The sequence below is a fragment of the Labrus bergylta genome, chromosome 24 (assembly GCF_963930695.1).
Source record: "Labrus bergylta chromosome 24, fLabBer1.1, whole genome shotgun sequence".
NCBI classification, from domain to species: domain Eukaryota; kingdom Metazoa; phylum Chordata; class Actinopteri; order Labriformes; family Labridae; genus Labrus; species Labrus bergylta.
The window spans coordinates 783,488-807,675 of record NC_089218.1 but is presented as its reverse complement, the minus strand read 5'-3'; the positions used below and the strand labels follow the sequence as shown (position 1 = coordinate 807,675).

At 44.2% G+C, this 24,188-nt stretch overlaps 1 protein-coding gene across 4 annotated transcripts in view; it reads left to right on the top strand.

Moving 5' to 3' along the window:
* The window catches only part of LOC110005463 (neural cell adhesion molecule 2-like), a 274,694-nt gene that overhangs the window by 226,068 nt on the left and 24,438 nt on the right, over positions 1 to 24,188 (top strand). For all 4 annotated transcript variants that reach the window (XM_065951921.1, XM_065951922.1, XM_065951920.1 and 1 more), the window contains exons 9-15: positions 60 to 210; positions 3,683 to 3,870; positions 4,506 to 4,602; positions 6,171 to 6,344; positions 9,443 to 9,562; positions 10,597 to 10,718; positions 13,441 to 13,615. In XM_065951921.1, the coding sequence (XP_065807993.1) occupies positions 60 to 210; positions 3,683 to 3,870; positions 4,506 to 4,602; positions 6,171 to 6,344; positions 9,443 to 9,562; positions 10,597 to 10,718; positions 13,441 to 13,615 (1,027 nt within the window). The remainder of the gene's footprint in view (positions 1 to 59; positions 211 to 3,682; positions 3,871 to 4,505; positions 4,603 to 6,170; positions 6,345 to 9,442; positions 9,563 to 10,596; positions 10,719 to 13,440; positions 13,616 to 24,188) is intronic.

Below are 24,188 nucleotides of genomic sequence, written 5' to 3'. Positions count from 1 at the left end.
GAAATATGGATCCGTTTGTGGGATTTACTGTCACATCTTTTATCTGTGTGTGTCTGCAGAGTCAGGACGGGCGATTTGAAGTCCGCGGTCGCCATGGAAAGTCGGTGCTGACCATCAGCGGCGTGCGGCTCTCAGATCTGGGTCGATTTGACTGCGAGGCGCTGAGCAGGATTGGAGGTCACCAGAAGAGCATGTTCCTGGACATCGAGTGTGAGTGCTGTACCCCCCCCCCCCCCCCCCCCCCCCCCGTCACACTCACACAGCTGTTTCCACTTACCTGCTAATCAGACCGCATCGCGCCGTCTCCAGAGGGCCAATCAGAAGAGTTTAATGAAACACCTGTGTGGCTCAATAACATGCTGTACATTCATAATGCACCGCTGAAGCTGACCAATCACCTCAGCTCCTACCACAGTCTCATTACTGACCTTCAGCAGCAGATTATTAAGACTGTAAATTCATTTAAAGAACATGTTTGAATCCTAATGACATCATCTGCATTCATTCTTATTGTGATGTCATCACTAGACGTGTTTCCAAATGAGTAATATCCTTAAGTTCAGGTTTTCTGTTTCCTGATATCGATGAAGGTTTTTTATTTGAGATCTTTTTTAAGAAGGATCATGATCAGGATCTCCTACTGGCCTTTGCCTTCCCCTGTTTAACACAGCATGGAGCATGAGTAAGTCTTCAACAGGAAATGAATGAAAGATCTAGCTCAGAGAGAGAGATGAGAGAGAGAGAGAGACAGAGAGAGAGAGAGACAGAGAGAGAGAGATACAGAGAGAGAGAGATACAGAGAGAGAGAGAGACAGAGAGAGAGAGAGACAGAGAGAGAGAGAGAGAGAGAGAGAGAGAGAGAGAGAGGACAGAGAGAGAGAGAGAGAGAGAGATACAGAGAGAGAGAGAGAGACACAGACAGACGAGAGAGAGAGAGAGAGAGATACAGAGAGAGAGAGAGAGAGAGATACAGAGAGAGAGAGATACAGAGAGAGAGAGAGACAGAGAGAGAGAGAGAGATAGAGAGACACAGACAGAGAGAGAGGAGAGAGAGACAGAGAGAGAGAGAGAGATAGAGAGACACAGACAGAGAGAGAGAGAGAGAGAGAGAGAGAGACAGAGAGAGAGAGAGAGAGAGAGAGAGAGAGAGAGAGAGCTAAAGATATATATAGTGTTATATCTTCAGCTCATGCAATGCTTGGGCTGGGCGACCAAAACTCATATCTCCATACTGATTAGCTGAATGGTGATACTCGATATATATCAATATGTATTTTATTAACAGTGAAAACACATGGAAAATAAACCACCTGTTTGTGAATTTAAAAAGTAATATTATAAAATAAAAATGTTCCTTAAATACAATAAAAGAGAGAGAGAGGAGGAGCAGACAGTCAGTCATCATCAGTGAGATGAGAAGAAGGTCACCTGGCATCTCTGTAACGTTATTTTAATGCAACATAAACTATATCCATATTAACCATATTATCTTACCCTATATGTTGTTTGAGAATATATCGATATATCTTAAAAACTCCATATGTTTCCCAGCCCTGTGCAACGCCCCTCCTCAGTTCAGTCAAGATGTTCTAGATTCATCAATTTATTTTTCATTCTGACGGTTTGCAAGAGAGGGAAAGCGACTATTTGTGTAGATTTATCAGCGACTAAAATGTCTCATACTGAGTCCTGTTTAACTTAAATAACCTCCCCCCTCCCCTCCCCCCCCCTCCCCTCCCCCCCTCCCCTCAGTGCTATTACTGCCATCAGATCTGTAATGTGAAAATGAAACACTTTTAGGCCGTCAAATCAGCCACTCTTCAGGAAGCACGTGATCTCCTGCAGTCTTTCTCGAGTTCAGAAGTTCAACCACGCTCTAATAACTCTTTTCACACCGGCTGCTTTTCTTCCCTGAGATCATTACATTATAATAAACATTTCTCAACACGCAGCTTTAAGAAGGGTTAATTAGTGAGCGGATATCATGCATGGCCTTGGGTTTCAGCTCCCCTGCTTCCTGACGAGTGCGCCCATCCCTCAGCGCTGCTTGTTTGGGATTATTTGGGGCGGGTTATCCCCTGCCTAATGAGCTCTGAAGCAAAGATCTCCATTTTGGCCGTGAAATGATTAGGTTCATTACGAGAGCGAACGAGAACCGATGGAAAGACGATTTTTTTTTTTTTGTTAACAGAAGCATTTCCACCTTGAACAACAAACAAAGAGGGCAGATAAACAAATCCATTCCCAGAGACATTGAGGAGGGATGGTGTCTCTCTGTCATGTGGAAACCAATTTTCTCCTCCTGAGGCTGAGGTGACTTTTTAGGTTCATGGATTTCCTTCAAAAACCTGCTTTGCATACACCTTGAAAAAGTTGACATTTGAAGGTAAAAGAAGTTGAGTGGCATCTCGCGTGTGTGGAGAAAACAAACCTCACATGCTGCAGTCACCCACTTTAAAACCAGGAGGTGAAAGTTGCTGTCATTTTCACTGTGAACTTGTTTTGCTGACAAGTCGCTGTGAGCCTCGACTCCCACTCTGCAGACACACACACACACACACACACACACACACACGCAGGCGGAGTGTGAGCGTGGCGCCGAGCTAATGAACTCATTTACTAAGTCAGTGCAGGCTGCGGGGGGATAACGCGTCCTCGCCTGTGACAGAGCGCCAGGCATCAATCTCTTTAATGGAATCCTGCAGAAGGCATAAAACAACCATAATGCCTCTCTCCGGCTGAGCTGGGCTGACTGGGCCAAAAGGAAATCCACACGCCGCCGCCGCTGCCGCCGCCGCCGCCGTCCGTTACTGCCGTCCGTTACTGCCGTCCGTTACTCTGTTTACATCTTTTGTTTTTCTTCTCGGGGAGATGATCATAATGAAGATCTCTGACGTGGCTTCAGCTGAGGTTTTCTTTCCAGCGCTGAACTTAATGAAACACTGTTTCTGCTCCCTCTTGAGGGCGCCACTTCACCTCTCAATCTAATTGGCTGACACAAATTCCAAACACGCCAGCTATTACTTTTTAAAGTTTTTTTTTTTTTTGATCAAGGTCTTTTTATTTTATTTTTTTAAATATATCACATAAACATAAACAACAACAAACCTGTCCAATCCCCAAATCCCCCGAGCACTGGATCATCAGTCAGCCTGCAGCCAGACAATAACAAGAAGAATGAACTGACTTATAAACAAATAAATAACAGACTTTATCAAATACATTAAAAAACAAAACAGAAAAAAGAATAAAAGAATAAAAAGGTTACATAGTTATGTTGTTAGCTGTCATATCTTCAACAGAAGATCAAAATGGTTGCAGAGTGATATAGAGTTTCCTGGTGCAACCTCTTATAGTATATCTGATTTTCACCTCCCTTATCCATTGGCCATATGTCCATCCATTTAGATAATATTAGTCTTCTGGCCAAAAGGGAGCAAAAGGCTTTCAAATATCATATCATATTGGTTTGGTGCCCATTAACAGGAGTGTTCATCAGGGGAACACCAAACAGAGATCAGTGGAGAGGGGTCGACCGTTGTCCCACATATTCTTGAAAAGGTCTCAAAAACAGAGCGCCAGAAACCAGAACGTTTTGGGCATGGCCAGAAAATATTCCTTTTTAAAGTTTAAGAGCAAAAGCTGATTCACACTGTAAACGAAGCCGGCTGCTTTGTTCCAGATATACCAAAGTTCCTGACCAACCACACCATCTTCTACTCGTGGGAGGGGAACCCGGTGAACATCAGCTGTGACGTCATGTCCAACCCTCCGGCCACCATGCTGTGGAGGAGAGAGCGCTTCACCATCTCTGCAGAGGGGACGGCCAACACCCGGGTACACAGCGCAGAGGGCAAGTCTGTGCTGGAGGTGGGTACAAGGCCCTGCATGCTGTAGCTCAGGGGTGTCCAAAGTGCGGCCCGAGGGCCATTTGCGGCCCTTGAGGGGATTTTTTTGCGGCCCGTGACTTCAAATGAAGAATCAGAAGATTTTGATTAAGATCGGCACATTATCTTCTTCTTCTTTTTCATGTTAGCAAGGGCTGAACAATATTCCTAAAATAGAAAATGTTCAGTAACATGTATGTTGTTGTTTTTTTAAATCTACAGCTTTTACTATTTTACACATTTTTTTGTAAACTATGAAAAAAAAAACATATGCAAAGTTTTTTCAAACAAGCAGACTGTTGTTTAACCATTTAATGACCTGAGCTAAATGCAGAAAGCTTTTCTAAAAACATGAACCACGTTACAGGATCTGAGAAGAAAACAAATAAAGTAGAACAAAGAAATCAAAATATTTGATTTCTTTTATTAAAGGGTTTCTTTAGCGAGCCTTTTGATTCTGATCTACAAAGCTTTACTATTTTTAAAACTATATTTTAAAAAACAAAACCTGTGGCCCGCGAGCGATTCTAACACGACTATTTTGGAGTTTGGACACGACTGCTGTAGATCTTCAGGAACCATCATCCTCTTAGTTCATCTTTTCCCTCCTGGTCGCAGGTCACTCCGATGTCCGACAGGGACTTTGGCCGCTACAACTGCACAGCCAGGAACAACATCGGAGTGCGATACCAGGAGTTTATCCTGGCACAAGCAGGTGAGTGAACAGATCCGTGTCCCCTCTACCTGAGCGAACACGATCTGTGACTTAGTATGAAGCCCCAAATGTGATGAGTCAGGGAAATCACACTTCTTTTCCAAATGGCTGCTCTCACAGTTAACTCCAACAGTTCACTTGTGTGTAACCCTCTACCTCTCCACTGACGCTAACAGCCTTATTTGCAATCCTCACAAAGACCGATTCCTCTACAGCGCCGAGGCCCCTACTGAGCCTCGCCTAATCTCAAATAGTGCCGGCTGATTTACCATACCCCTCGCTATTTACTGAAGTACCCCCTAATTTACGGGGAGCTCGGGCTAATACACAATAGTGCAGTCCAATTATCTTTAGTGCAGATTGAATTGCTCCGGCTGAGGAGAAAAGTAAAGAGCAGAAAAGCTGACCTGACATGTCGTCTTGGAGGAAACAATGCGTTTGGGAAGTTGTTTTGACACACAGACACACACACTGAAGCATGTGTGGAGGTTTGGGTCAGTAATGGAGTCTCCAGAGAGATGATCTCCACTGGAAGCTGCTCGGACACTGTCTTTAAAAACAGAAGAAATGATGATTTCAACCTGAGAAACAAACTAACAAAGAACACATCTGTTGTTGTTTTTACTCAAACAACTCCAAGGACAACTTTATTTTTCAGCTCAGGGATGTTCAACCTTCTCCCCAAAACTCACTTCAAGGATGTTAGATGTGTGTCATGATGATGTGCAGTAAGATAGACAGATAGAGAGAGACTTCATTGATCCTGAGGGAAATTCAAAGCATCCAGTAGCAGGTTACAAAGACATGACATGAAACATTTGGTACAAATTAAACCACAAAACCGACCCCCTCCCCCCCCCCATATATATATATTAACCTGAAAAAAGATTTAAAGAATCCCTCTAGATGAATCAAACTTAAACTGTGCAATTAAAAAATAGACTTATACAAGAAATGTACATAACCTGTGCAGGGATAAAAATATATGTGAGATTTAAACAAGAACCTAAAAACAGGTGAGGAAAAAAATCTGTAATTAGACCTGAATATAAAAAATAAGAATAGAATAAAAATAAAATAAAATAAAATGAAATAAAATGAAATAAAATGAAATAAAATAAAATAAAATAAAATAAAATAAAATAAAATAAAATAAAATACAATAGAAAAAAGAAAGAAAAAGTGTTGACCTTCTGAAGTTGTGTTGTTTATATATGTACAGCAATGTTTAAAAAGCAGATCGTGCAAACAAAAGTAATCCCGTCTGTCTTTAGTTGGAGAACAGTGTGTGGATACATAACTGAAACTTTCTGCACTGTAAACTTCCCTGATAAATACTTTGTAAAGATGATGCAGGTTAGCGAGGCGTCGATGCATCCAGGTTCAATAATGACGGTGTTTAACGGGTAATGCGCCCGAGGCTGACTTCATCCCTCTCTGAGCCTCAACATGAAGGAAGGAGCTGTCTGTTCCTGACGTCGGCCTTGATTTTTTCACATCACTCACTGATGAAGAAAGTGTTTCACATGCACTCCGTGTTTGATCTATTTTTATTTTTGTCTTACCAGATGTGCCGTCCAATCCGTACTCAGTGCGTCTCTCAGCTGTCTCCCAGCGCTTAGCGACCGTGACCTTCATGAAGCCCGACTCGCACGGCGGCGTGCCCATCAGCTACTACCTGGTGCAGTACAAGGAGGTGGGCTCTCAGGACTGGAGGGCCGTCAAGTCACACAGTGTGCAGAGTGAGTGGTCTTTGTAATAACCGTCAGCATCGCTCTCATTTCACATATTCTGATCATTTAATTCATAAAGATTTGATATCAGAGTATATGAGGGGAGGGGAAGAGATCCATCTCTCAGCATCTCTTGATTATAAACCAGAAATATACATTTGTAGAGCATTTGATTCAAATATACTGAATGAAAAGGTAGGTTTATTTTCCAGAAATATGTAGAATCATAGATTACAAAAAATGTCTGAGGATCAAACAACAGCTGGTGATGCAAAACCTTCAAATCCTCCTCGATGGTAACATGTTGTTCTGAGCCTGCTGCTGGGAAGTACAACATGGAGAGGAGGAAAGATTGACTGACAGTGGAAGCCAGAGGACTTACGGTCAGGTGATAAGAAGGTCTGACAAACCTGGAGGGCTTATCACTAATATTCTTCATTTCAGAGTCAATGTCATGCAGCGATACAGTGAGGGGAATACTAAACAATGGGACACACTTTCATCATAACCCAGAAAGACAATGAAGCATCAGAAGTGTTTAAATCTACTAAAGAGAAGTGTTTGTGGTGAATGTGGTGAGAAAGAAAATATGAACGAATAGAAAAGATTAACTTAAAGTGGTTCAAATGAAGAAGGTAAAGGAAATAACATACACAGATATTTATATGTACAGTACACAAACATGTATTTACATAATTGTAATTAAACATGCATGCATAATATACCCAATCAAACACCTACAGGTTCACATTTCTGCACGTCAGCACACACACACAATTCTATGTATACTGCCATATGATTACAATCACACCAGCACGTTATTATTAGATCTTCAAATATGAACGTTTTAATCAGAGGAGAACTGCAGCGTGCAGGTTTTGCCGAGTTAGCACTTTAATAATGAACACAGGAAGTATCCCAAACCTGCCAAAGGCTGCTGGTAGCCTTGTCGTTACTGCATGCAGCCCATGTAAGGACGCCTTGGTCTTCCAAGTGGGCGGCCCAGGTTCATATCCGACCTGTGGCTCCTTTCCTGCACGTCATTCAACACTCTCTCTCTTAATAAAAGTCCCAAAATAAACCTTTAAAAACAGGAAAGAAGGAGGGGTATGCAGTGAAAAAAAAAGAGGAGAAAACATCTGGACCAGTACTTCAAAAATAAATCCGGCTGTTAAGTTAAATGTGACTCTTTCCCATGATTCAAACAAATTATTAAAATTGTGAAAGAGACTAATTACAAGCGGCTAAGTGCTCTCATCTAATCATAGAATCCACTTCAGATCCCCTCAGCAGAAGATCCTCACCAAATAAACCCTTCAACATAATGAGAAGCCTGGACTCGCTGCGTTCCAATGCTTTCGCCCAAATTGAAATGTCTGCTTATGGCCTGGAAAGCAAACCGGCAGCGGCTGCAAATTGCAGAATTTGTTTTCAATTCCAAGACTAAAGAACTGCAAAAGCACCTATTACCATTCAAGTATTTAATTTGTACAGAGTGACAAAAACAACAACTTTCACTCGAGCTCATTACGCTGCCTCTCTGAGAAGTCAAGGTTATGTAAATAGAGGGAGTGACTGGAGGACGGAAATAGGATCTGTAATGTGCTCTGATAATGAAGTTTTCCTCTTTACTTCAATAAATGATGCATTTTACAATGAGAAGCTTCAGATTGTACACTGCTTTCAATGTCGCCTTTTTCTAATAGCGATGCACGATGTTCTCGAAAGATTTCCACCCACCCCCTTCTAGTTTTTGAATACTATGGTTGAGGAATATTCTCCAGTAAAGAAACATTCAAACACCATTACAGTGAAGGTGTCTGAGTGATATTTACAGGTGAGAGCAGTGTCTGCATACCAAACTTTCCTAATTCTGCCAGAGATATCGCAGACTCGACCTCTGAGAGTCTGAGAGGAGAGAGAGGGGACATCTGGTCCACACATAGACCCAGCAGATCAGGCCACAGGGGGACTTTGTTTGTCCTCTGATAACCAGTAACTTCCAGCTGTTTCCTTCAGATCTCCACTTCTTCATGTTACTATCCCTAAATAATGATTTCATTCATCAAGATCCCAAGAACACCTCTGATATTCACTTATTGTCACAGGGAAACCAGCGTTGTTATCTCGAGAGAATGGGACCTGACCTGGAACAAAATGACTAAATAGAAAGTGAAAACATTGAGTTAGCAAAAACACAAGAAGTATGAGTTTTAAAAACAAGTATGAGCAAGCTGAGCTTCAAAACAATGAAGAGCCGACGGACTTCATCCTCACTCCTCTCTACAACAAGTTTTTTCCATTTAAAGCTACTTGACCTTTGTCTTTTAGGAAATGTTGGACATGTCTTAGTTTGAACTAGTTAGTGTTCAGCTTACTGACCTTTTAAAAAAATACGACCTCCTCTCTTCTGGGGAGAAAGATCTTTGTAACCTGCCTGCAGGGATTTCCTCCCATTTAGCCTCAAGAGCTTTAGTGTCATCGTCTGCTGATGTTAGGACATAAGGTCCTCCTCGCACTCCTTCCAGTTCATCCCAAAGGTGTTGAACTGGTTAGAGGAACGTCAAGGTCTTCCACACCAAGCTGGGACAAGCATTCCTCTGCAGACCTAACCTGTGGGGGGGAGGATATTACCACGAGGAACCTGAAAAGGTCCAGAAATGCCCCCAAGATGCAGCACTTTAAAAGTTCTTCAATGAAGTGTTGATTTTAACCACGACTACGATGCCAACGTTTAATTTTCAAGAGAAATGAAGTCGCAGCATGAAATGAAGGATCGTTATGTTCGTGCAAAAAGGAGAATAAGTGTGAGAGATGTTTAAATGTAGGACGCAGCAGATCTCAGGAAACAGGTTAATGATAGAGCCGGGGCTCTTGCAGCGCGCTGCACGATGAAGCACTGCAATCAGACCTGTTGAATGAGTTCTGAGTGATTTCTCATTCAACAGGATGCCGTTAAAGAAACTTGTCTTACTGGGGAAATGCTGCTTCTAATTCTAAATCTTTCCTCCCTGCAGTATTTCAAAGTTATCCACTGAAAGTTATGTGTCTCTGCCTTCAGCATATCTTTTAGATCACTTAACCTCTGCTCCTGCCTCTCTCTGCAGCGACCGTGGTGCTGACAGGACTCGAGCCCAACACGACGTACGAGGTCCGGGTGGCAGCTGTCAACGGGAAGGGTCAGGGCGAGTTCAGCCACACGGAGTCCTTCCAGACTTTACCCATCCGTAAGTAGTGAGGAGAAAACATGCTGAAATGTATTTCAGACGCCTCTTTCTGAGATGTGCAGAGAGAAATCGTGCATTTTGTCCACAAGGGGGAGACAAAGAGGACATAACCTGAAAGCTCCTCACAGGAGCTTTAAATGGAATCCAACCTAAAAGGGATTTTTAGATTTATTCTGAAAGCCACTTCCATATTCTGAACATAATCCCTTAATTCACAACTACTTTGTCTTCATTACAACTCGACTGGCTAAACCGATCATTATTGCTGTGTTTCTGGATTACACAAATGTTTAAATGTTAAGCATCAAGTGCAAAACCCTTTGAAAAAGTCTTTGAAAATGTGGCAGTGAAAGCAGATATAAAAGTGTATTTTCATTGAAAGAAGAAGACGTGTAAAAAAAAAAAAAAGAAGCATATTGCAGAATCTTTTGGAGGCTGAAATGAGACCTATTTGCCTCCTCACAGAACTCATGCGTGCTCACATTTGACTGTTACAACCGCCTCATATTTCAGTGATGTGAATCCAGATTATTGGAGGTCTGAATACATCCTGTCACATTTGTGTCCTGGTGTAAAAAGTGCAGCGTTAAAAGTTATATACCGCACGGGCTTTTTATGATAAGCATTTTATTTATTCTGGCAATCTGGCTCGGCGGCATCGCAGTAAATCCAGGCGAGGCCATCGCGAGGAATACTTTGATACGCTGCTCCTGAGGATGAATGCTTGTTAGGAGAAGTCCTAATTAATAAAAAAAAAAAAACAGAATAATAAGAACCTGCAGTCGTCATGAGTTACAGCCGGGCAGTGGGAGAGGCCTTGTAATGTGAATTTAACTCAGTTTAAAGCTCCCTCTCTCCTTGTTCTCCTTCCTTATCTCATATCTCACAATGCCACCTGCTCCTTTGGAACACACACACACACACACACACACACACACACACACACACACACACACACACACACACACACACACACTAACAGGACGTGTTGTTTTTGCATCTCTGCTCAAACCTCCTCTTTGTTTCTCCCTCAGGGGAGCCAAGTCCGCCGGCGGTCCACGGGCAGAGGGGGATGGGGAAGGCGTATAGACTGGGGTTGGTCAAGCAGGACGACGGAGGGATGCCCATCGTGGAGTACATCGTCAAGTACAAGACTGTGAGTAACACTGAGGTAGTTTACACTGAGACGTCGCTGCTCTGTTCTAGTCTGGATTATTGAGTCTGAGTCATGACATGGCAGGAAACAAGAAGACAGAAAAAAGTTGAAGAATATTCAAGAATAATAATAAAAAGTTTGACATCCTTTGACAGCCCATGTTCAAGATTTTTTTATTCACTGAAAGTCTTTTAAGGTGCAAATCCAAAACATATTTAAACCGAGAAGTCTCCAACGTATGACCTTATTTTCAAAGCAACACCCGGGCCATTCTGACTATTTCTCTTTACAAGACCAAAGCCAACAGATCACTGATGAAACACAGAGTGCTGATCAGACTCTGCTGTCAGAGTGTGATCTGATGTGTTCCTGTGAGACATGCAGCTCTTCTGTTGTCCAGAAATCATGAGACACACATCAATGAGACACACTGCTGCACTGTGCTACAGGTTTCTGTATCGCATCGACGCAGAGACTTAGTTAGCGACGTAATGTGATATCAACAACAACCAGTTTGTCTGGAATCAAGACGCAGCTGAAAGTAGGAAACACAGATTTAACTCTTTTTGAATGACATTAGGCCAAAACATTTAGGGCAACAATTGAGATGTTTGACCCCCTGTAGTGAGTTAAACTGTAAAAGTATGACATTTTATTTCAGATTTAGATCTAGGTGAGTAAATATTGAATGGACCGCATGTTTTGTTTTGCATGTGAAAGGGAATTTCCACAACACCTAGCTCGTAGCTCTTTCCCATCAGTGTTTGAATGTGTGTAAAAAAAAGTGGATGCTGGGAAGCGCTTTGCATTGTGGGAGGAATAGAAAAGCTCTGTATACGTGCAGTTAAGATACGATGATTGTCTTTTTTGTTATCATGTACACCCCTTGAAGGATTCTTTTTTTTATTCTCAAACACATCAGACCTCTGACCAAGATTTCTCCCGCTCTGTAACTTATTGAAACGAGCACTGAAGGATTGTGAGGAGGTGTTTTCTTTAACTCTGTGAATGTAATTGTGCACATCGTGTGTGTGTGTGTGTGTGTGTGTGTGTGTGTGGTTGTCTCTCCCATAAAAGAAACCAAAAACAGCTCGTAACCACACATTTTCTTCTTTTGTGGTTGTCACAATGGCGACGCAGGATGTGGCATCACAATGTGTTTTTCCTGCTGGTGGAGCGTGCGTGACTCACCAGCCTGATAGGTTCCCGTCGATTGAGTTGAGTGGCTGCTGTGTCGCTTGGCAAAATGAATAATGTTCTGCTTGAGAATGTCTATTTTTCTCTCCTTATGTCACTTGCAATTCAGGATTTAAATGAGAGAACACACAAGCGCTCAGAATGCACTCATCCATTGAAGTAGTTGATTTCTGTGTAAAATCAAAAATCAAAAAAGCTTAAAGTCACAAGATAAGGCGAGCGGCTGAGCTGACGCCAGGAAGCACAATAGATGGCACTCTTAAAAAAAAACCTCTCTACAGGACTAAGTGGATTTGGACTGGTCCAAATCTCCTCTCTGCCCGATGCTAATGTGTCCAAGCAGGCGTTTTGTGTGTCTCATTGAGAGAGTGACAGAGGTTTAAAATTACACCGCTGCAGATGAAGACGCACGCCGTGGAAAGGAAAGTCATTTTTGGAGAGGGAGGCAGGAAGCTAAGCAGGAGACAAAAGGTGGATGCTTCACAGCGTGCTGATCTTCTGACCTCAGCGGACACAGAAACTGACTTGCTGGTTTTTAAAGCCCCTTATGAAGACTGGATTTTGTGCATTTCTGTGCTTCTCTCCTGGTTGCCAGGATGTAATAGCTGCAACTTTTCAACTCTCCCAAAAGCATAGCCTGGTTTATTGTCTCATTTACTCCAATAAGGCTCATAATCAACATCATGCTGTATGCTCAACTTGAAAACTCATTGGGGGAACATGTTCATCTCTATGAAGAGATATTTGCAGAATCTGATGAGAAGGGATAATATCTGATGATGAAAGTATTCTAGTTAGTTTGTAGTCTGAGTCATATTGTGAAGAACGTTTCAACCTGAATGTGCTGTACGCTGGGAAATAGTTTCAAAATGCATCGTCCAAAGTGCAGCCAGGCATTTTATCAACACATCTGTATCGACGACATCTTCTATTCAGGCTGTGATCTGGCATGAAGACAGACATAGAAGGTGCACACACAGTCTGTCACATCTGTGCCCTGGATGTTGACTATGAGAGCATCGTCTTTTTGTCTAAAATTGGTAAGGAGTGAAATAAAGATCGGTGCACATTCTCCTTTTGGTTTGGCTTCCTCTCAGTGCAGAGCTGAGCAGCCTGACTCCTCGGTTTCCCTCCTTTTGTTTTCAGTCGTCTCAAGGGGGGGGATGAGGGAGAGAAGTGGTGAAAAGAAAGGATGATGTAAGGAAAAGGGGAGGGGGGAGAGAAAAGGCTGCAGCCGCAAAGGAACAGAGAGGTATCAGAGAACTTGTGTGAACTTGAGTAGAAACAGAGGATTACCCTTTTCTGCGTGGGCGATTCACAACTTTCAACTCCACTTCTGATTGCGGTAACCCGTCAGAATCCCCAGATTAAACACACAAAGCTGTTGTTTATCACGCAGCACAACACAAACCTCTGCTCTGCTGTGATGCTCGCTGACTAAAAATGTAGAGCGTTGATTAAAAAACTCTTATTTCATCAAGAGTGTGAGGCCTGTGTGTCTCACTTTTCTTTTCTGTCCTCTCAGGATAAAGAGGAGCAGTGGATGACCAAGTTGGTACCAGGAGCCAATGACTTCGCCATGCTGCAGCCGCTGCAGTGGAACACGAGATACGAAGTGGAAATCACGGCGCGCAACGTCAAAGGCTTGTCGGAGCCGACCTTCTATCAGTTCTTCATGCCGCAGAAACCCGACATTACAGGTAAAAATCATGAAACTCTAATTCACCTTTTAAGAACACTTGATACCTCTAAATGGTTCTGAAAGCCTGCAGAGAATACAGACTGAACTTGTTGTGTTTAGCGCTCGATAGCATTAGCGATAACAAACGCAGGAGAGCGAGATGTACCGGTGGAGATAAAGTGAGCCTCAGAGCGCAGCAGCAGACCTCACAGACCAGCTGCTGTGTGGGGAAAACTAGTCTGCTGTGTGGAGGAAACTAGTCTGCTGTGTGGAGGGAAACTAGTCTGCTGTGTGGAGGGAACTAGTCTGCTGTGTGGAGGAAAATTAGTCTGCTGTGTGGAGGAAAACTAGTCTGCTGTGTGGGGGAAACTAGTCTGCTGTGTGGGGGGAAACTAGTCTGCTGTGTGGAGGAAAACTAGTCTGCTGTGTGGAGGAAAACTAGTCTGCTGTGTGGAGGAAAACTAGTCTGCTGTGTGGAGGAAAACTAGTCTGCTGTGTGGGGGGAAACTAGTCTGCTGTGTGGGGAAAACTAGTCTGCTGTGTGGAGGAAACTAGTCTGCTGTGTGGGGGGAAACTAGTCTGCTGTGTGAGGAAAACTAGTCTGCTGTGTGGGGAAAACTAGTCTGCTGTGTGGGGAAAACTAGTCTGCTGTGTGGAGGAAACTAGTCTGCTGTGTGGGGGGAAACTAGTCTGCTGTGTGAGGAAAACTAGTCTGCTGTGTGGGGGAAAACTAGTCTGCTGTGTGGAGGAAACTAGTCTGCTGTGTGGGGGGAAACTAGTCTGCTGTGTGAGGGAAACTAGTCTGCTGTGTGAGGAAAACTAGTCTGCTGTGTGGGGAAAACTAGTCTGCTGTGTGGGGAAAACTAGTCTGCTGTGTGGAGGAAACTAGTCTGCTGTGTGGGGGGAAACTAGTCTGCTGTGTGAGGAAAACTAGTCTGCTGTGTGGGGAAAACTAGTCTGCTGTGTGGGGAAAACTAGTCTGCTGTGTGGAGGAAACTAGTCTGCTGTGTGGGGAAAACTAGTCTGCTGTGTGGAGGAAACTAGTCTGCTGTGTGGGGGAAAACTAGTCTGCTGTGTGGGGGAAAACTAGTCTGCTGTGTGGGGGAAAACTAGTCTGCTGTGTGGGGAAACTAGTCTGCTGTGTGGGGGAAACTAGTCTGCTGTGTGGAGGGAAACTAGTCTGCTGTGTGGGGGAAACTACTCTGCTGTGTGGGGGAAACTAGTCTGCTGTGTGGGGGAAACTAGTCTGCTGTGTGGAGGGGAAACTAGTCTGCTGTGTGGAGGAAAACTAGTCTGCTGTGTGGAGGGAAAACTAGTCTGCTGTGTGGAGGGAAAACTAGTCTGCTGTGTGGAGGAAACTAGTCTGCTGTGTGGGGAAACTAGTCTGCTGTGTGGGGAAAACTAGTCTGCTGTGTGGGGAAACTAGTCTGCTGTGTGGAGGGAAAACTAGTCTGCTGTGTGGAGGGAAAACTAGTCTGCTGTGTGGGGAAACTAGTCTGCTGTGTGGGGAAACTAGTCTGCTGTGTGGGGAAAACTAGTCTGCTGTGTGGGGAAACTAGTCTGCTGTGTGGAGGGAAAACTAGTCTGCTGTGTGGAGGGAAAACTAGTCTGCTGTGTGGGGAAACTAGTCTGCTGTGTGGGGAAACTAGTCTGCTGTGTCTGGAGAAACTTAGTCAACTTAGTTGACAAAAGTTGGAGGCTCCTGCTCATCAAACTAGACAGTTGTCTCTCTCTCTCTCTCTCTCTCTCTCCTCTCCTCTCTTCCTCCTCTCCTCTCCTCTCCTCTCCTCTCTGCACTGAAAGGACTCTGGGACGTCTGCAGGAAGACGCTAACAACTGCAGTAAAAACAGAATTATGGCAGCGCAGGCCCAGCTTTCCTCACTTTTAGTCCCTAACCAAGTCAAGCTCCCCATTTCCCATAATGCAACTCAATGAAGTCTCCCACAATCAGGGGTTTTTCATTTCAAAGCTTCCCACAGAATCCACAGGGATGTAATGAAGTTTCATAAGTATGAATTGGCAGCCACGGCATGTCCTTCATTTCTCCTGAACCTTGTTGGAAACTGAACGAAACGTGCTGATGGCGGCACTTTTTGAACGTGCATGCATTCAAAGGAAAGCAAACAGAGCAGCTGGAAAATCCCTCTTCCTCACGTTATGATGGCAAACCTGCTGCAGTGGGAGATTTGAAGCTGCCTAATAGTTTGTTTGCAGCTCACATTGGGGCGCTCTTGTCCCTCAGACCCCCCACATACAGAGGTTAGAGTCCTTGCTGCATGTCTTTTTATATCATCAACAATGGAAAGTCCTTATCGGCCTGCACTGAGCTCATGTTTTACCGCTCAGTGTCTTCTTTTAATACCTAACAGGATTAGAGTTTTTAGGTAGTTGAGCAGATTGTGGCTGGAGGTGTGTGGAGCTATTTGTTCCTGCAGACGTCACAGTCTCCAGAATGTGTGACGGCCTTCTTTCACCCATTTCTGTCACTCTGAAGATCGAAGCAATCAACTGAGAAAGCGAGTCATTTCTTCTCATCAGGAAGTGTTGAGGGTGGATCCTTACTGTCCTGTCTCTGTGTTTACATCCACTCTGTTCATGTCAAATCACAACCATCCAAGAAATCCAACCTGATGGGAAAACACCATCAGGCTTTGGTTTTCTTCTCTAAATATCTCCCTCTTCTTCTTCTTCTTTCTTCATTCTTTGATTCTCCTGTTCTGCAGCTTTGCCGTTCTGCAGCAGGGCGCTTCTGCATGACCAGTGGAGCTCATAGTGGAGCTCACTGAAAGAGAAACACACAGACGATCTCATACGCTCGTACACAAACAAACATCTTTCTCAGCTCGTGCTCTGTCTTTACGGCTCGGGCTAAACGGCCTGTGAGAGTGTGCGCTGCTTTTCAAATAGAAAACAAGAGCAGGCGCAATGGCAAGCTGAAGGCGGGTCACGTCGATTGGCTGTCCTGTCTTGTTTGGAAACAGCAGTGCATCGTGGGAAAGTGAGGCAGTAGGGGAGAAAAGGTTGAAAGCGCCTTTCTCTTAATGTGTTTGTTTGAAGAGGAGAAACACCTCGAGCTTTGAGCTAAAGATGGAAATAAAGGAGCGTGCAGAAGAGGAGAGAGAGCAGGGATCTGTTGAAGCAGAATGTCTTCTTAAAGAACCAGAACCACCTGAGAACTCTCACATCCTCTCTGCAAATCTACCTTTTGGAAACCAGTGACCCACTCCCATTCCCATTTACACTTCAATAATTAGAGTTTATGTTTAGTGTGTTTCTCAAGCGTCAATCTGGATATTTATTTTTATCCAAAATGATACGAGTTATTTTGGATGTCCTGAAAAGTCAGCAGGTTAAAGCGAGAAGTAACTCACATTTTCTGCTTCGCTAAATTAAATTGGATATCGAGGAAGTCTCGCCAACCCAATCAACAAAATGAATAACAATAATATCTTTTAAGCATTTTCTTTAAAAATTCCGAATCAGTTTTTTTCCTCACTTCAACTAATCAAGAGGAGAGGCGAGAAGAGGAGAGGAGAGGAGTAGAGTACAGGAGAGGAGATGAGGAGAGGAGAGGAGTGAGAGTAGAGGAGATGAGGAGAGGAGTAGAGGAGAGGAGAGGAGTGAGAGGAGAGGAGAGGAGGAGAGGAGGAGAGGAGAGGAGGAGAGGAGTAGAGGAGATGAGGAGAGGAGAGGAGGAAGAGGAGGAGAGGAGAGAGAGGTAAACAAAACTCAGTCAGTATTTGTATAGCTCCAATTCATAACAGATATAATGTGTAGACACTTTAAAGAGGCAGGTTAAAGACTCTTTGTTATGTTATCTACAAAGACCCAACATGAATCCATCATGAGCACAGTGTTAAGATGATCGCTCTGAAGCAACCAATGCAGTACTCTTGTGAAAGTTTGTGAAAGTTTGGAAGAAGTAAGACGCCTTACTTTGTCTTCTCCAGCTCCCAGCTCACAGTACTGTCTCTTTTTAATTAGAGAAAAAGTCAAAATTAGGCACAATAGAGGCACCATGCGAGATTCTGGTTTTTGCTTGTGTTGAGCTTTGTTGTGACTGCTGTATTTTTCTTGGCTCGCTCCTCTGCTTTCAGCCAGACGCCATAAAAAGCTGTGATTGAAACAGGCATCATAGATTTAGTTTGAGGAGCGCTGCAATAATCTCATCAAAGCACTTGAAAAGAAAATAATCTGGAAGCTTCTCTCCTCCTCTCCCCTCCTCTCCGTTTCCGTTTCCGTTTCCGGTGAGTGTGAGTGTGAGTGTGAGTGACGGTGGTGGTGTTGCGAGTGGCGCGGAGATTGAATTGTTTGCTATCCTTTCTACTGTTTTCAAAGTGCATGATCAGGTCAGATTGTTTTCATATTTGTATTGAGTGTTGTTGGCTGTGTAAGACAGATCGTTGGAGGGGTTGGAGGGAGGAATGGCGTCTGCTGAGACGCCACCTCCGACTCTCCGACAGGGAGTTCGGATAGTCCCTCCGAACGGTACTGTCACCGTGGAGGAGGTTCTGTTAGCTGCAGGTGAACAGGTAGGCCATGAGAAACTTTTGTATGCATCCCGAATGAACAAGGCTGTGGTTGTTTTTCTGAAGAGTGAGCCTCTTGTGTATCAGCTGATTGAGAGTGGTGTGTTCATTAGGGATTTGTTTGTGCAGGTTTCCCCGTTGTCGGTTCCCTCTACGCGGATCACCGTATCCGGTGTTCCGCCGTTTATTTCTAACAACTTGTTAGAGAACGAACTCCGCAGGTTTGGGAAGTTTGCGAGTGGTTTCAAAACTGTGAGTCTAGGGTGTAAAGATCCCAAACTGAAACATGTCCAATCTTTGCGGCGTCAGGTGTTCATGTTTTTGGATTCGCCCACACAGACTCTGGAGGCGGCTAGTGCTGCCGCTGACGCGGGCGGCTCTGTTAGTGTGGCGCATGTGGCGGGGGCCGCGTCCGTGCCCGGGGCGGGGGCCGCGTCCGCGTCCGCGCCTGGGGCGGAGGCCGCGTCCGTGCCTGCGCCTTGTGCTGAGGCCGTGGCTGAGGTAGAAGTGGCTTCGACCAGCTCTCAGGCTACAGAAAAATCACAGACTGTAGATAATGATAAAACTGAAGATTCCACAAGTTCTGCAGTTGTAGATGTTTCATTGAAGGAAGGTAAGACAGTGTGTTGTAGCCAGGCATCATTTGAAGGAGAGGACATGGATGAAGATTATGAGTCAGACAATGCATCCATTGCTGATTTGCCAAATAGTGGCTCTGGTCTTTATTCTTTAGAGTCAATCAATCAATTTATGGACGAAACGTACAACAAATCAGTAAAAATCAGTGACTACTTTAGTGATACTGAAAAGTTCATAAAGTCAGTCAGCATACTGAAAAGACAGGTTGGGTTTGACCTCCTGGACGCGAAAAAACGTTTCCGTCTTAAAAAGCACATCACCGCACTGAGGAAAGTTGGACGTAAGAGTGTGAAGAAGACAAAGAAATGATCATGCATCACAAGGTGTTTTTCTTCTTCTACTGTTCCCTGTTGGTGTCTACTTGTCTGTTCTTTCTCTCTGATCTTTCTATGAGGAGTCTTAAGATAGGATCTCTTAACATTAATGGTGGGAGAGACAGACAGAAAAGGGGCCTTATCTCTGAGATCTCAACTCAGAAAAACATTGATATCTTGTTTTTACAAGAGACTCATACCACACCATCAGATGAGACAGATTGGGGTTTATGGTGGGAGGGCTCTAACTACCTTAGCCATGGCACCAACTTTAGTGCAGGAGTAGCCATTTTGTTTAGAGCATCTGCAAATGTAAAGATCGTCTCTTGTGCTGAAATTGTAAAGGGAAGGCTTTTAATTGTAAGAGCAGAAATAGAGGACACTGTTTTCTGCTTCACTAATATTTATGCTCCAAATAATGGAGCTGAAAGGGTAGCTTTCTATACCCGCCTCCAAAAGGAGTTACTGATCTATAATCAGGATCAGATCATTCTTGGTGGTGATTTTAACTGCACACTTGATTTCACCGTGGATAGAATAGGAGAGGAGCCACATCCACATTCATCCCAGACTTTAAACACTGTCATCTCTCACCTGGATTTGTTGGACACATTTAGAGTGAAACATCCACAATCCAGACAGTATACATGGGTCAGGGTTAACAGTAACAGGGTGTGTGCAGCTAGACTGGACAGGGTTTACATCTCCAGAACTCTCAACCCCAGATTAATTCATTGTAATATTCTGCCTGTCGGCTTCACTGATCACCATTTTGTTAGTGTGGAGCTGATTATTTCACCAGGTGAAAGGGCTAAGTCCTTCTGGCATTTTAATAACAAGCTTCTACTGGACAATGTTTTCTGTAAAAACTTTGGGTGTTTTGTGGATCAGTGGCAATTAAGAAAAGTTGAGTTTGATTCTTTGAAGCTTTGGTGGGAGGTTGGTAAAGCTCAGATTCGTGTTTTTTGTCAGCAGTACACGTCACACTCTTCTGCTAGATTAAAAACAGTCATTAAAAATCTTGAGGACAACATTAAGAACCTTGAGGAGGGGTTAAATGGGAGTGTGGATCCCACCACTGGTACCCTGCTGAAGGAGAAACGTATGGAGTTGAGCTCTTTCCTACAGGAGAGGGTGAAGGGAGCTCTTGTGCGGAGTCGTTTCCTTCAACTCAAAGACATGGATGCCCCAACATCTTTCTTTTTCAATCTTGAGAGATCTGTGGCTCAAAAAAAGCTGCTGACTTGTCTGAAACTGCCAGGAGGTCGAATAACAGCTGATCCAAAGGAAATGAGCAGTCATGCCATGCAGTTCTATGAGGATCTGTTTGGAGCAGAGAGTTGCAGCCAGGAGTGTCGCAGGGAGCTCCTGGAGGGTCTCCCTCAGCTCAGTGTGGAGGAGAGGTCTCTTCTGGAAGGGGAGCTGTCTCTGGAGGAGCTCACTGCTGCTGTCACTCAGATGGCAACAGGAAGAGCACCTGGAATAGATGGGTTGTCCACAGACTTTTTTAAGAGGTTCTGGAATATCCTTGGGTCTGACCTGCATAGTGTTTTAATGGAGTGTTGCAGGACCGGGTCTCTTCCTGGTTCTTGTAAGAGAGCAGTTCTTTCCTTGCTCCCCAAGAAAGGTGACCTGGCATTGTTAAAAAACTGGAGGCCGGTTGCTTTGCTTTGTGCGGACTACAAGATCCTCTCCAGAGCTTTATCGAACAGACTAAAGGACGTTCTGGGAAGTGTGGTCCATAAAGACCAGAGTTACTGTGTTCCAGACCGGACAATCATGGATAATGTTTTTCTTATCAGAGATGTCATTGATGTGTGTAAAATCTATAATCTAAATGTTGGCATTGTGTCTCTGGATCAAGAGAAGGCGTTTGACAGGGTGGATCACTCGTATTTGTTTTCTGCACTGAGGTCTTTTGGTTTTGGGGATGGTTTTGTGTCATTAGTTGGTTTGTTGTATCAGGATGCACAGTGTTTGGTGAAGATGGGGGCGGGGTTGAGTCGGCCAATCCCTGTACGGCGAGGGATCAGACAAGGTTGTCCCATCTCCGGCCAGCTGTACAGCTTGGCTATTGAGCCCTTGCTGTGCAGGTTGAGGGACCGGCTCAGCGGGCTTTCTTTGCCCGCGGCCTGTAGCATTGAATGTCCCCCTACAATTTCTGCCTATGCTGATGATGTAAACATCTTCATCTCCAATCAGGGGGACGTTCGGTGTCTGCGGGACACCCTGTCCCTGTATGAAAGGGCAACAGCTGCACGGGTGAACTGGGAAAAAAGTGGTGCCTTATTGGTGGGAGAGTGGAGGGACCAGGCAGTGCCCAGTCTGCCGGGTGGACTTGAGTGGGGGAGGGAGGGGTTGAAGGTGTTGGGGGTTTATTTGGGTACCGAGGGCTTTAAAAGTAAAAACTGGGAGGGAGTTAGGGAGAAAGTGTGCGCTCGGTTGTCTAAATGGAAATGGTTGCTACCCCAGTTGTCGTATAGGGGAAGAGTTCTGGTGGTCAATAACTTGGTTGCCTCGACTCTCTGGCACAGACTTGTGGCTTTGACACCTCCAAGAGGGCTGGTGGAGGACATTCAAAGGGCCATCCTGGACTTCTTCTGGTCAGGCAAACACTGGGTCCAGGCGGCAGTCCTCTACCTGCCGGTGGCTGAAGGGGGACATGGACTTATAGACATTCAGTCAAAAATTGCCTCATTCAGACTCCAGACTGCACAGAGACTCCTTTTCACTTGTGGTCCCAGCTGGATGGACATCGCTCGACTGCTGCTGAGGAGAGCTGGACGGCTGGGGTACACTAAGCAGCTCTTTCTGTTAAAGCTTGAGGAGGTGGATCTCACTGGATTAACATCCTTTTATATGTCTGTAATGCAGGCATGGAAAATGTACACATTCAAAAGGGAAAAAACTGAGAGTCCGGGAATGTGGATCTTTGAGGAACCGTTATTTTTTAATGATTTCATAAGGACTCCAACTTTGCAGTCAGCCAGTCTCCGGGCCAGTTTCAGAGAGGCAGGCTGCACAAAACTGGGTCACCTGGTAAGACTGACCCTGGACGCCCTCAAAGAAAGGACCAATATCACCTCCAGCCGGGTGGTTGAAAGAGTGGTGGAGGAAGTCTTTGCTGCACTTCCAGTAAAACTTGTGACATTTCTAAACATTGAGAATCTGTGTGAGCAGTGGAGTGAAGAGGGCGAATACAGCTTCCCATCTTTGTCTGTTACCCCAGATGTCGGGGAGTGGCAGGAAAGAGGAGGTGGACTGCTGTCCTTTAGTACTCCTGTTCTGGGAAAGTTCCAGGATGCAGGGAAAAAGGCACTCTATCAGTCCTGTGTTAAGGTCCTACATCTTCATGGTCTGTCGGGAGTGAAAGAGTCGAGGTGGATCGAGTTTTTTGGCCCGGAGGTTTCCCCGAAAGGCAGCTGGCGGTCCCTGTACAAGCTGCCTGTTGAGAAGAGAACAGCAGATCTCCAGTGGAGAGTTGTGCATGGGGTTATAGCCACGAACAGATACAGAGCGCACATTGATCCAGGGGTGGGAGAGGAGTGTTTGTTTTGTTCACTAACTGAAACTTTGTCTCATCTGTTTGTTGAGTGTCCCAGGCTCTCACTCTTGTTTGTCCTTATGAAAAGCTTGTTTGAAGCTCTCGGGGAGGATTTCTCTTATGCATTGTTTGTTTTTGGGCCAAAGTATTCTGCAAAGAAAAAGACTGTACATACACTGATGAACTTTTTATCTGGCTCGGCTAAGTTGGCCATTTGGCTTACACGCAAGAACCGAGCTCAGGGTACTGGCTGTGTGGAACCGGTGCTGGTTCTGGAGGGACTTTTGAAGGCCAGACTAAAGGTAGAATTTGCCTATTATCAAATGATGGACAATGTGCAAGACTTTAATAGTGTATGGGCTGTGGAAGAAGCTTTGTGCTCTGTGGGTGGGGATGGAGAGCTGATTATTCATTTTTGATGCAGTAAATGTTGTTTTTGTTGATGTTGTGATTTTTGTTGCACTTGTTTTGTTTTATTTATTTATTTATTTATTTATTTCCTTCTCTTGATCTGAGTGATGATGTGACAGTGTTATAATTTTCTCCTGGTAGTGGTAAAATAAAAGGTATTTTGAAAACCAAACCTCCCCTCTTCTCCTCTCTCCCCTCCCCTCCCCTCTTCTCCTCCCCTCCTCTCCTCCTCCTCCTGTGTGTTTGAGTGAAACATTTCCTGGAAGTGTTGCCAGCAAATCAAAATGTGGAAAAGGACTTTTATAGCTGTCCATTACACTAATCAGTGGGCTCATAAATTTTCAGAATGAAAGCCATTATTTTTAAAGCAGTGTCATGAAAAATATGCATGACAATCATCTCGTTGGTTTTATTGTACAAAGAGGCTACTCATCAGCTATCCAAGCTATCTGAGGTAAAGCCTTTTGATTGTATTGTTTTGATCCTGAAAGCATTTCATGGATTTTTCATTAAAGCTCCCGCTGAATAAATTCCCTCCAGCTTTATGCAGGTGCATTAAGATAAAAAAAAAAAAACTAGTACTCACAGCTTAGTATTCAGATTGGAAAATGAATAAATCTTGAGGGTAAAAGAGTTCTGCACAAGGTCTAATAATGTTAGCTGAGGACAGTAAACAGACTTTGAGAGGAGTCTTTGCTGTTTAAGAATCAGTTTAATTCCAGCTGAAGTGGCATTATGTGTTGAATATAATCACTCAAAGTACAGCTGAGACTCTGACGCACCAAACACAGGGAAGTATTCTAATTTAAACTGCAAATATGAAATAAAGCAACGGAGCATATTGAGGGAACCACAGGGATCGTACTTTAAACATCAGTGTAATCCAAAAAAAGCCGCATCGCTTTGGAAGAGCAGTGTTGTTAACGAAGACTGCCGTCCTTCACCATGTGAAACAAGATGAGCCGCGATGTTTACATGTGTACTCACTCATTTATTCATCGGACAGATATAATCCTGTTGAGATGAAAGGATTGTGTTTCACAGGGAGCATATGTACCAGCGCACAATATCATTATCAACTGTGTAAATATTTCAGCATTAGCAGACAGCAGACATCCTGCTGAGACACAGAGAGAGAGGCAGCAGAGACACAA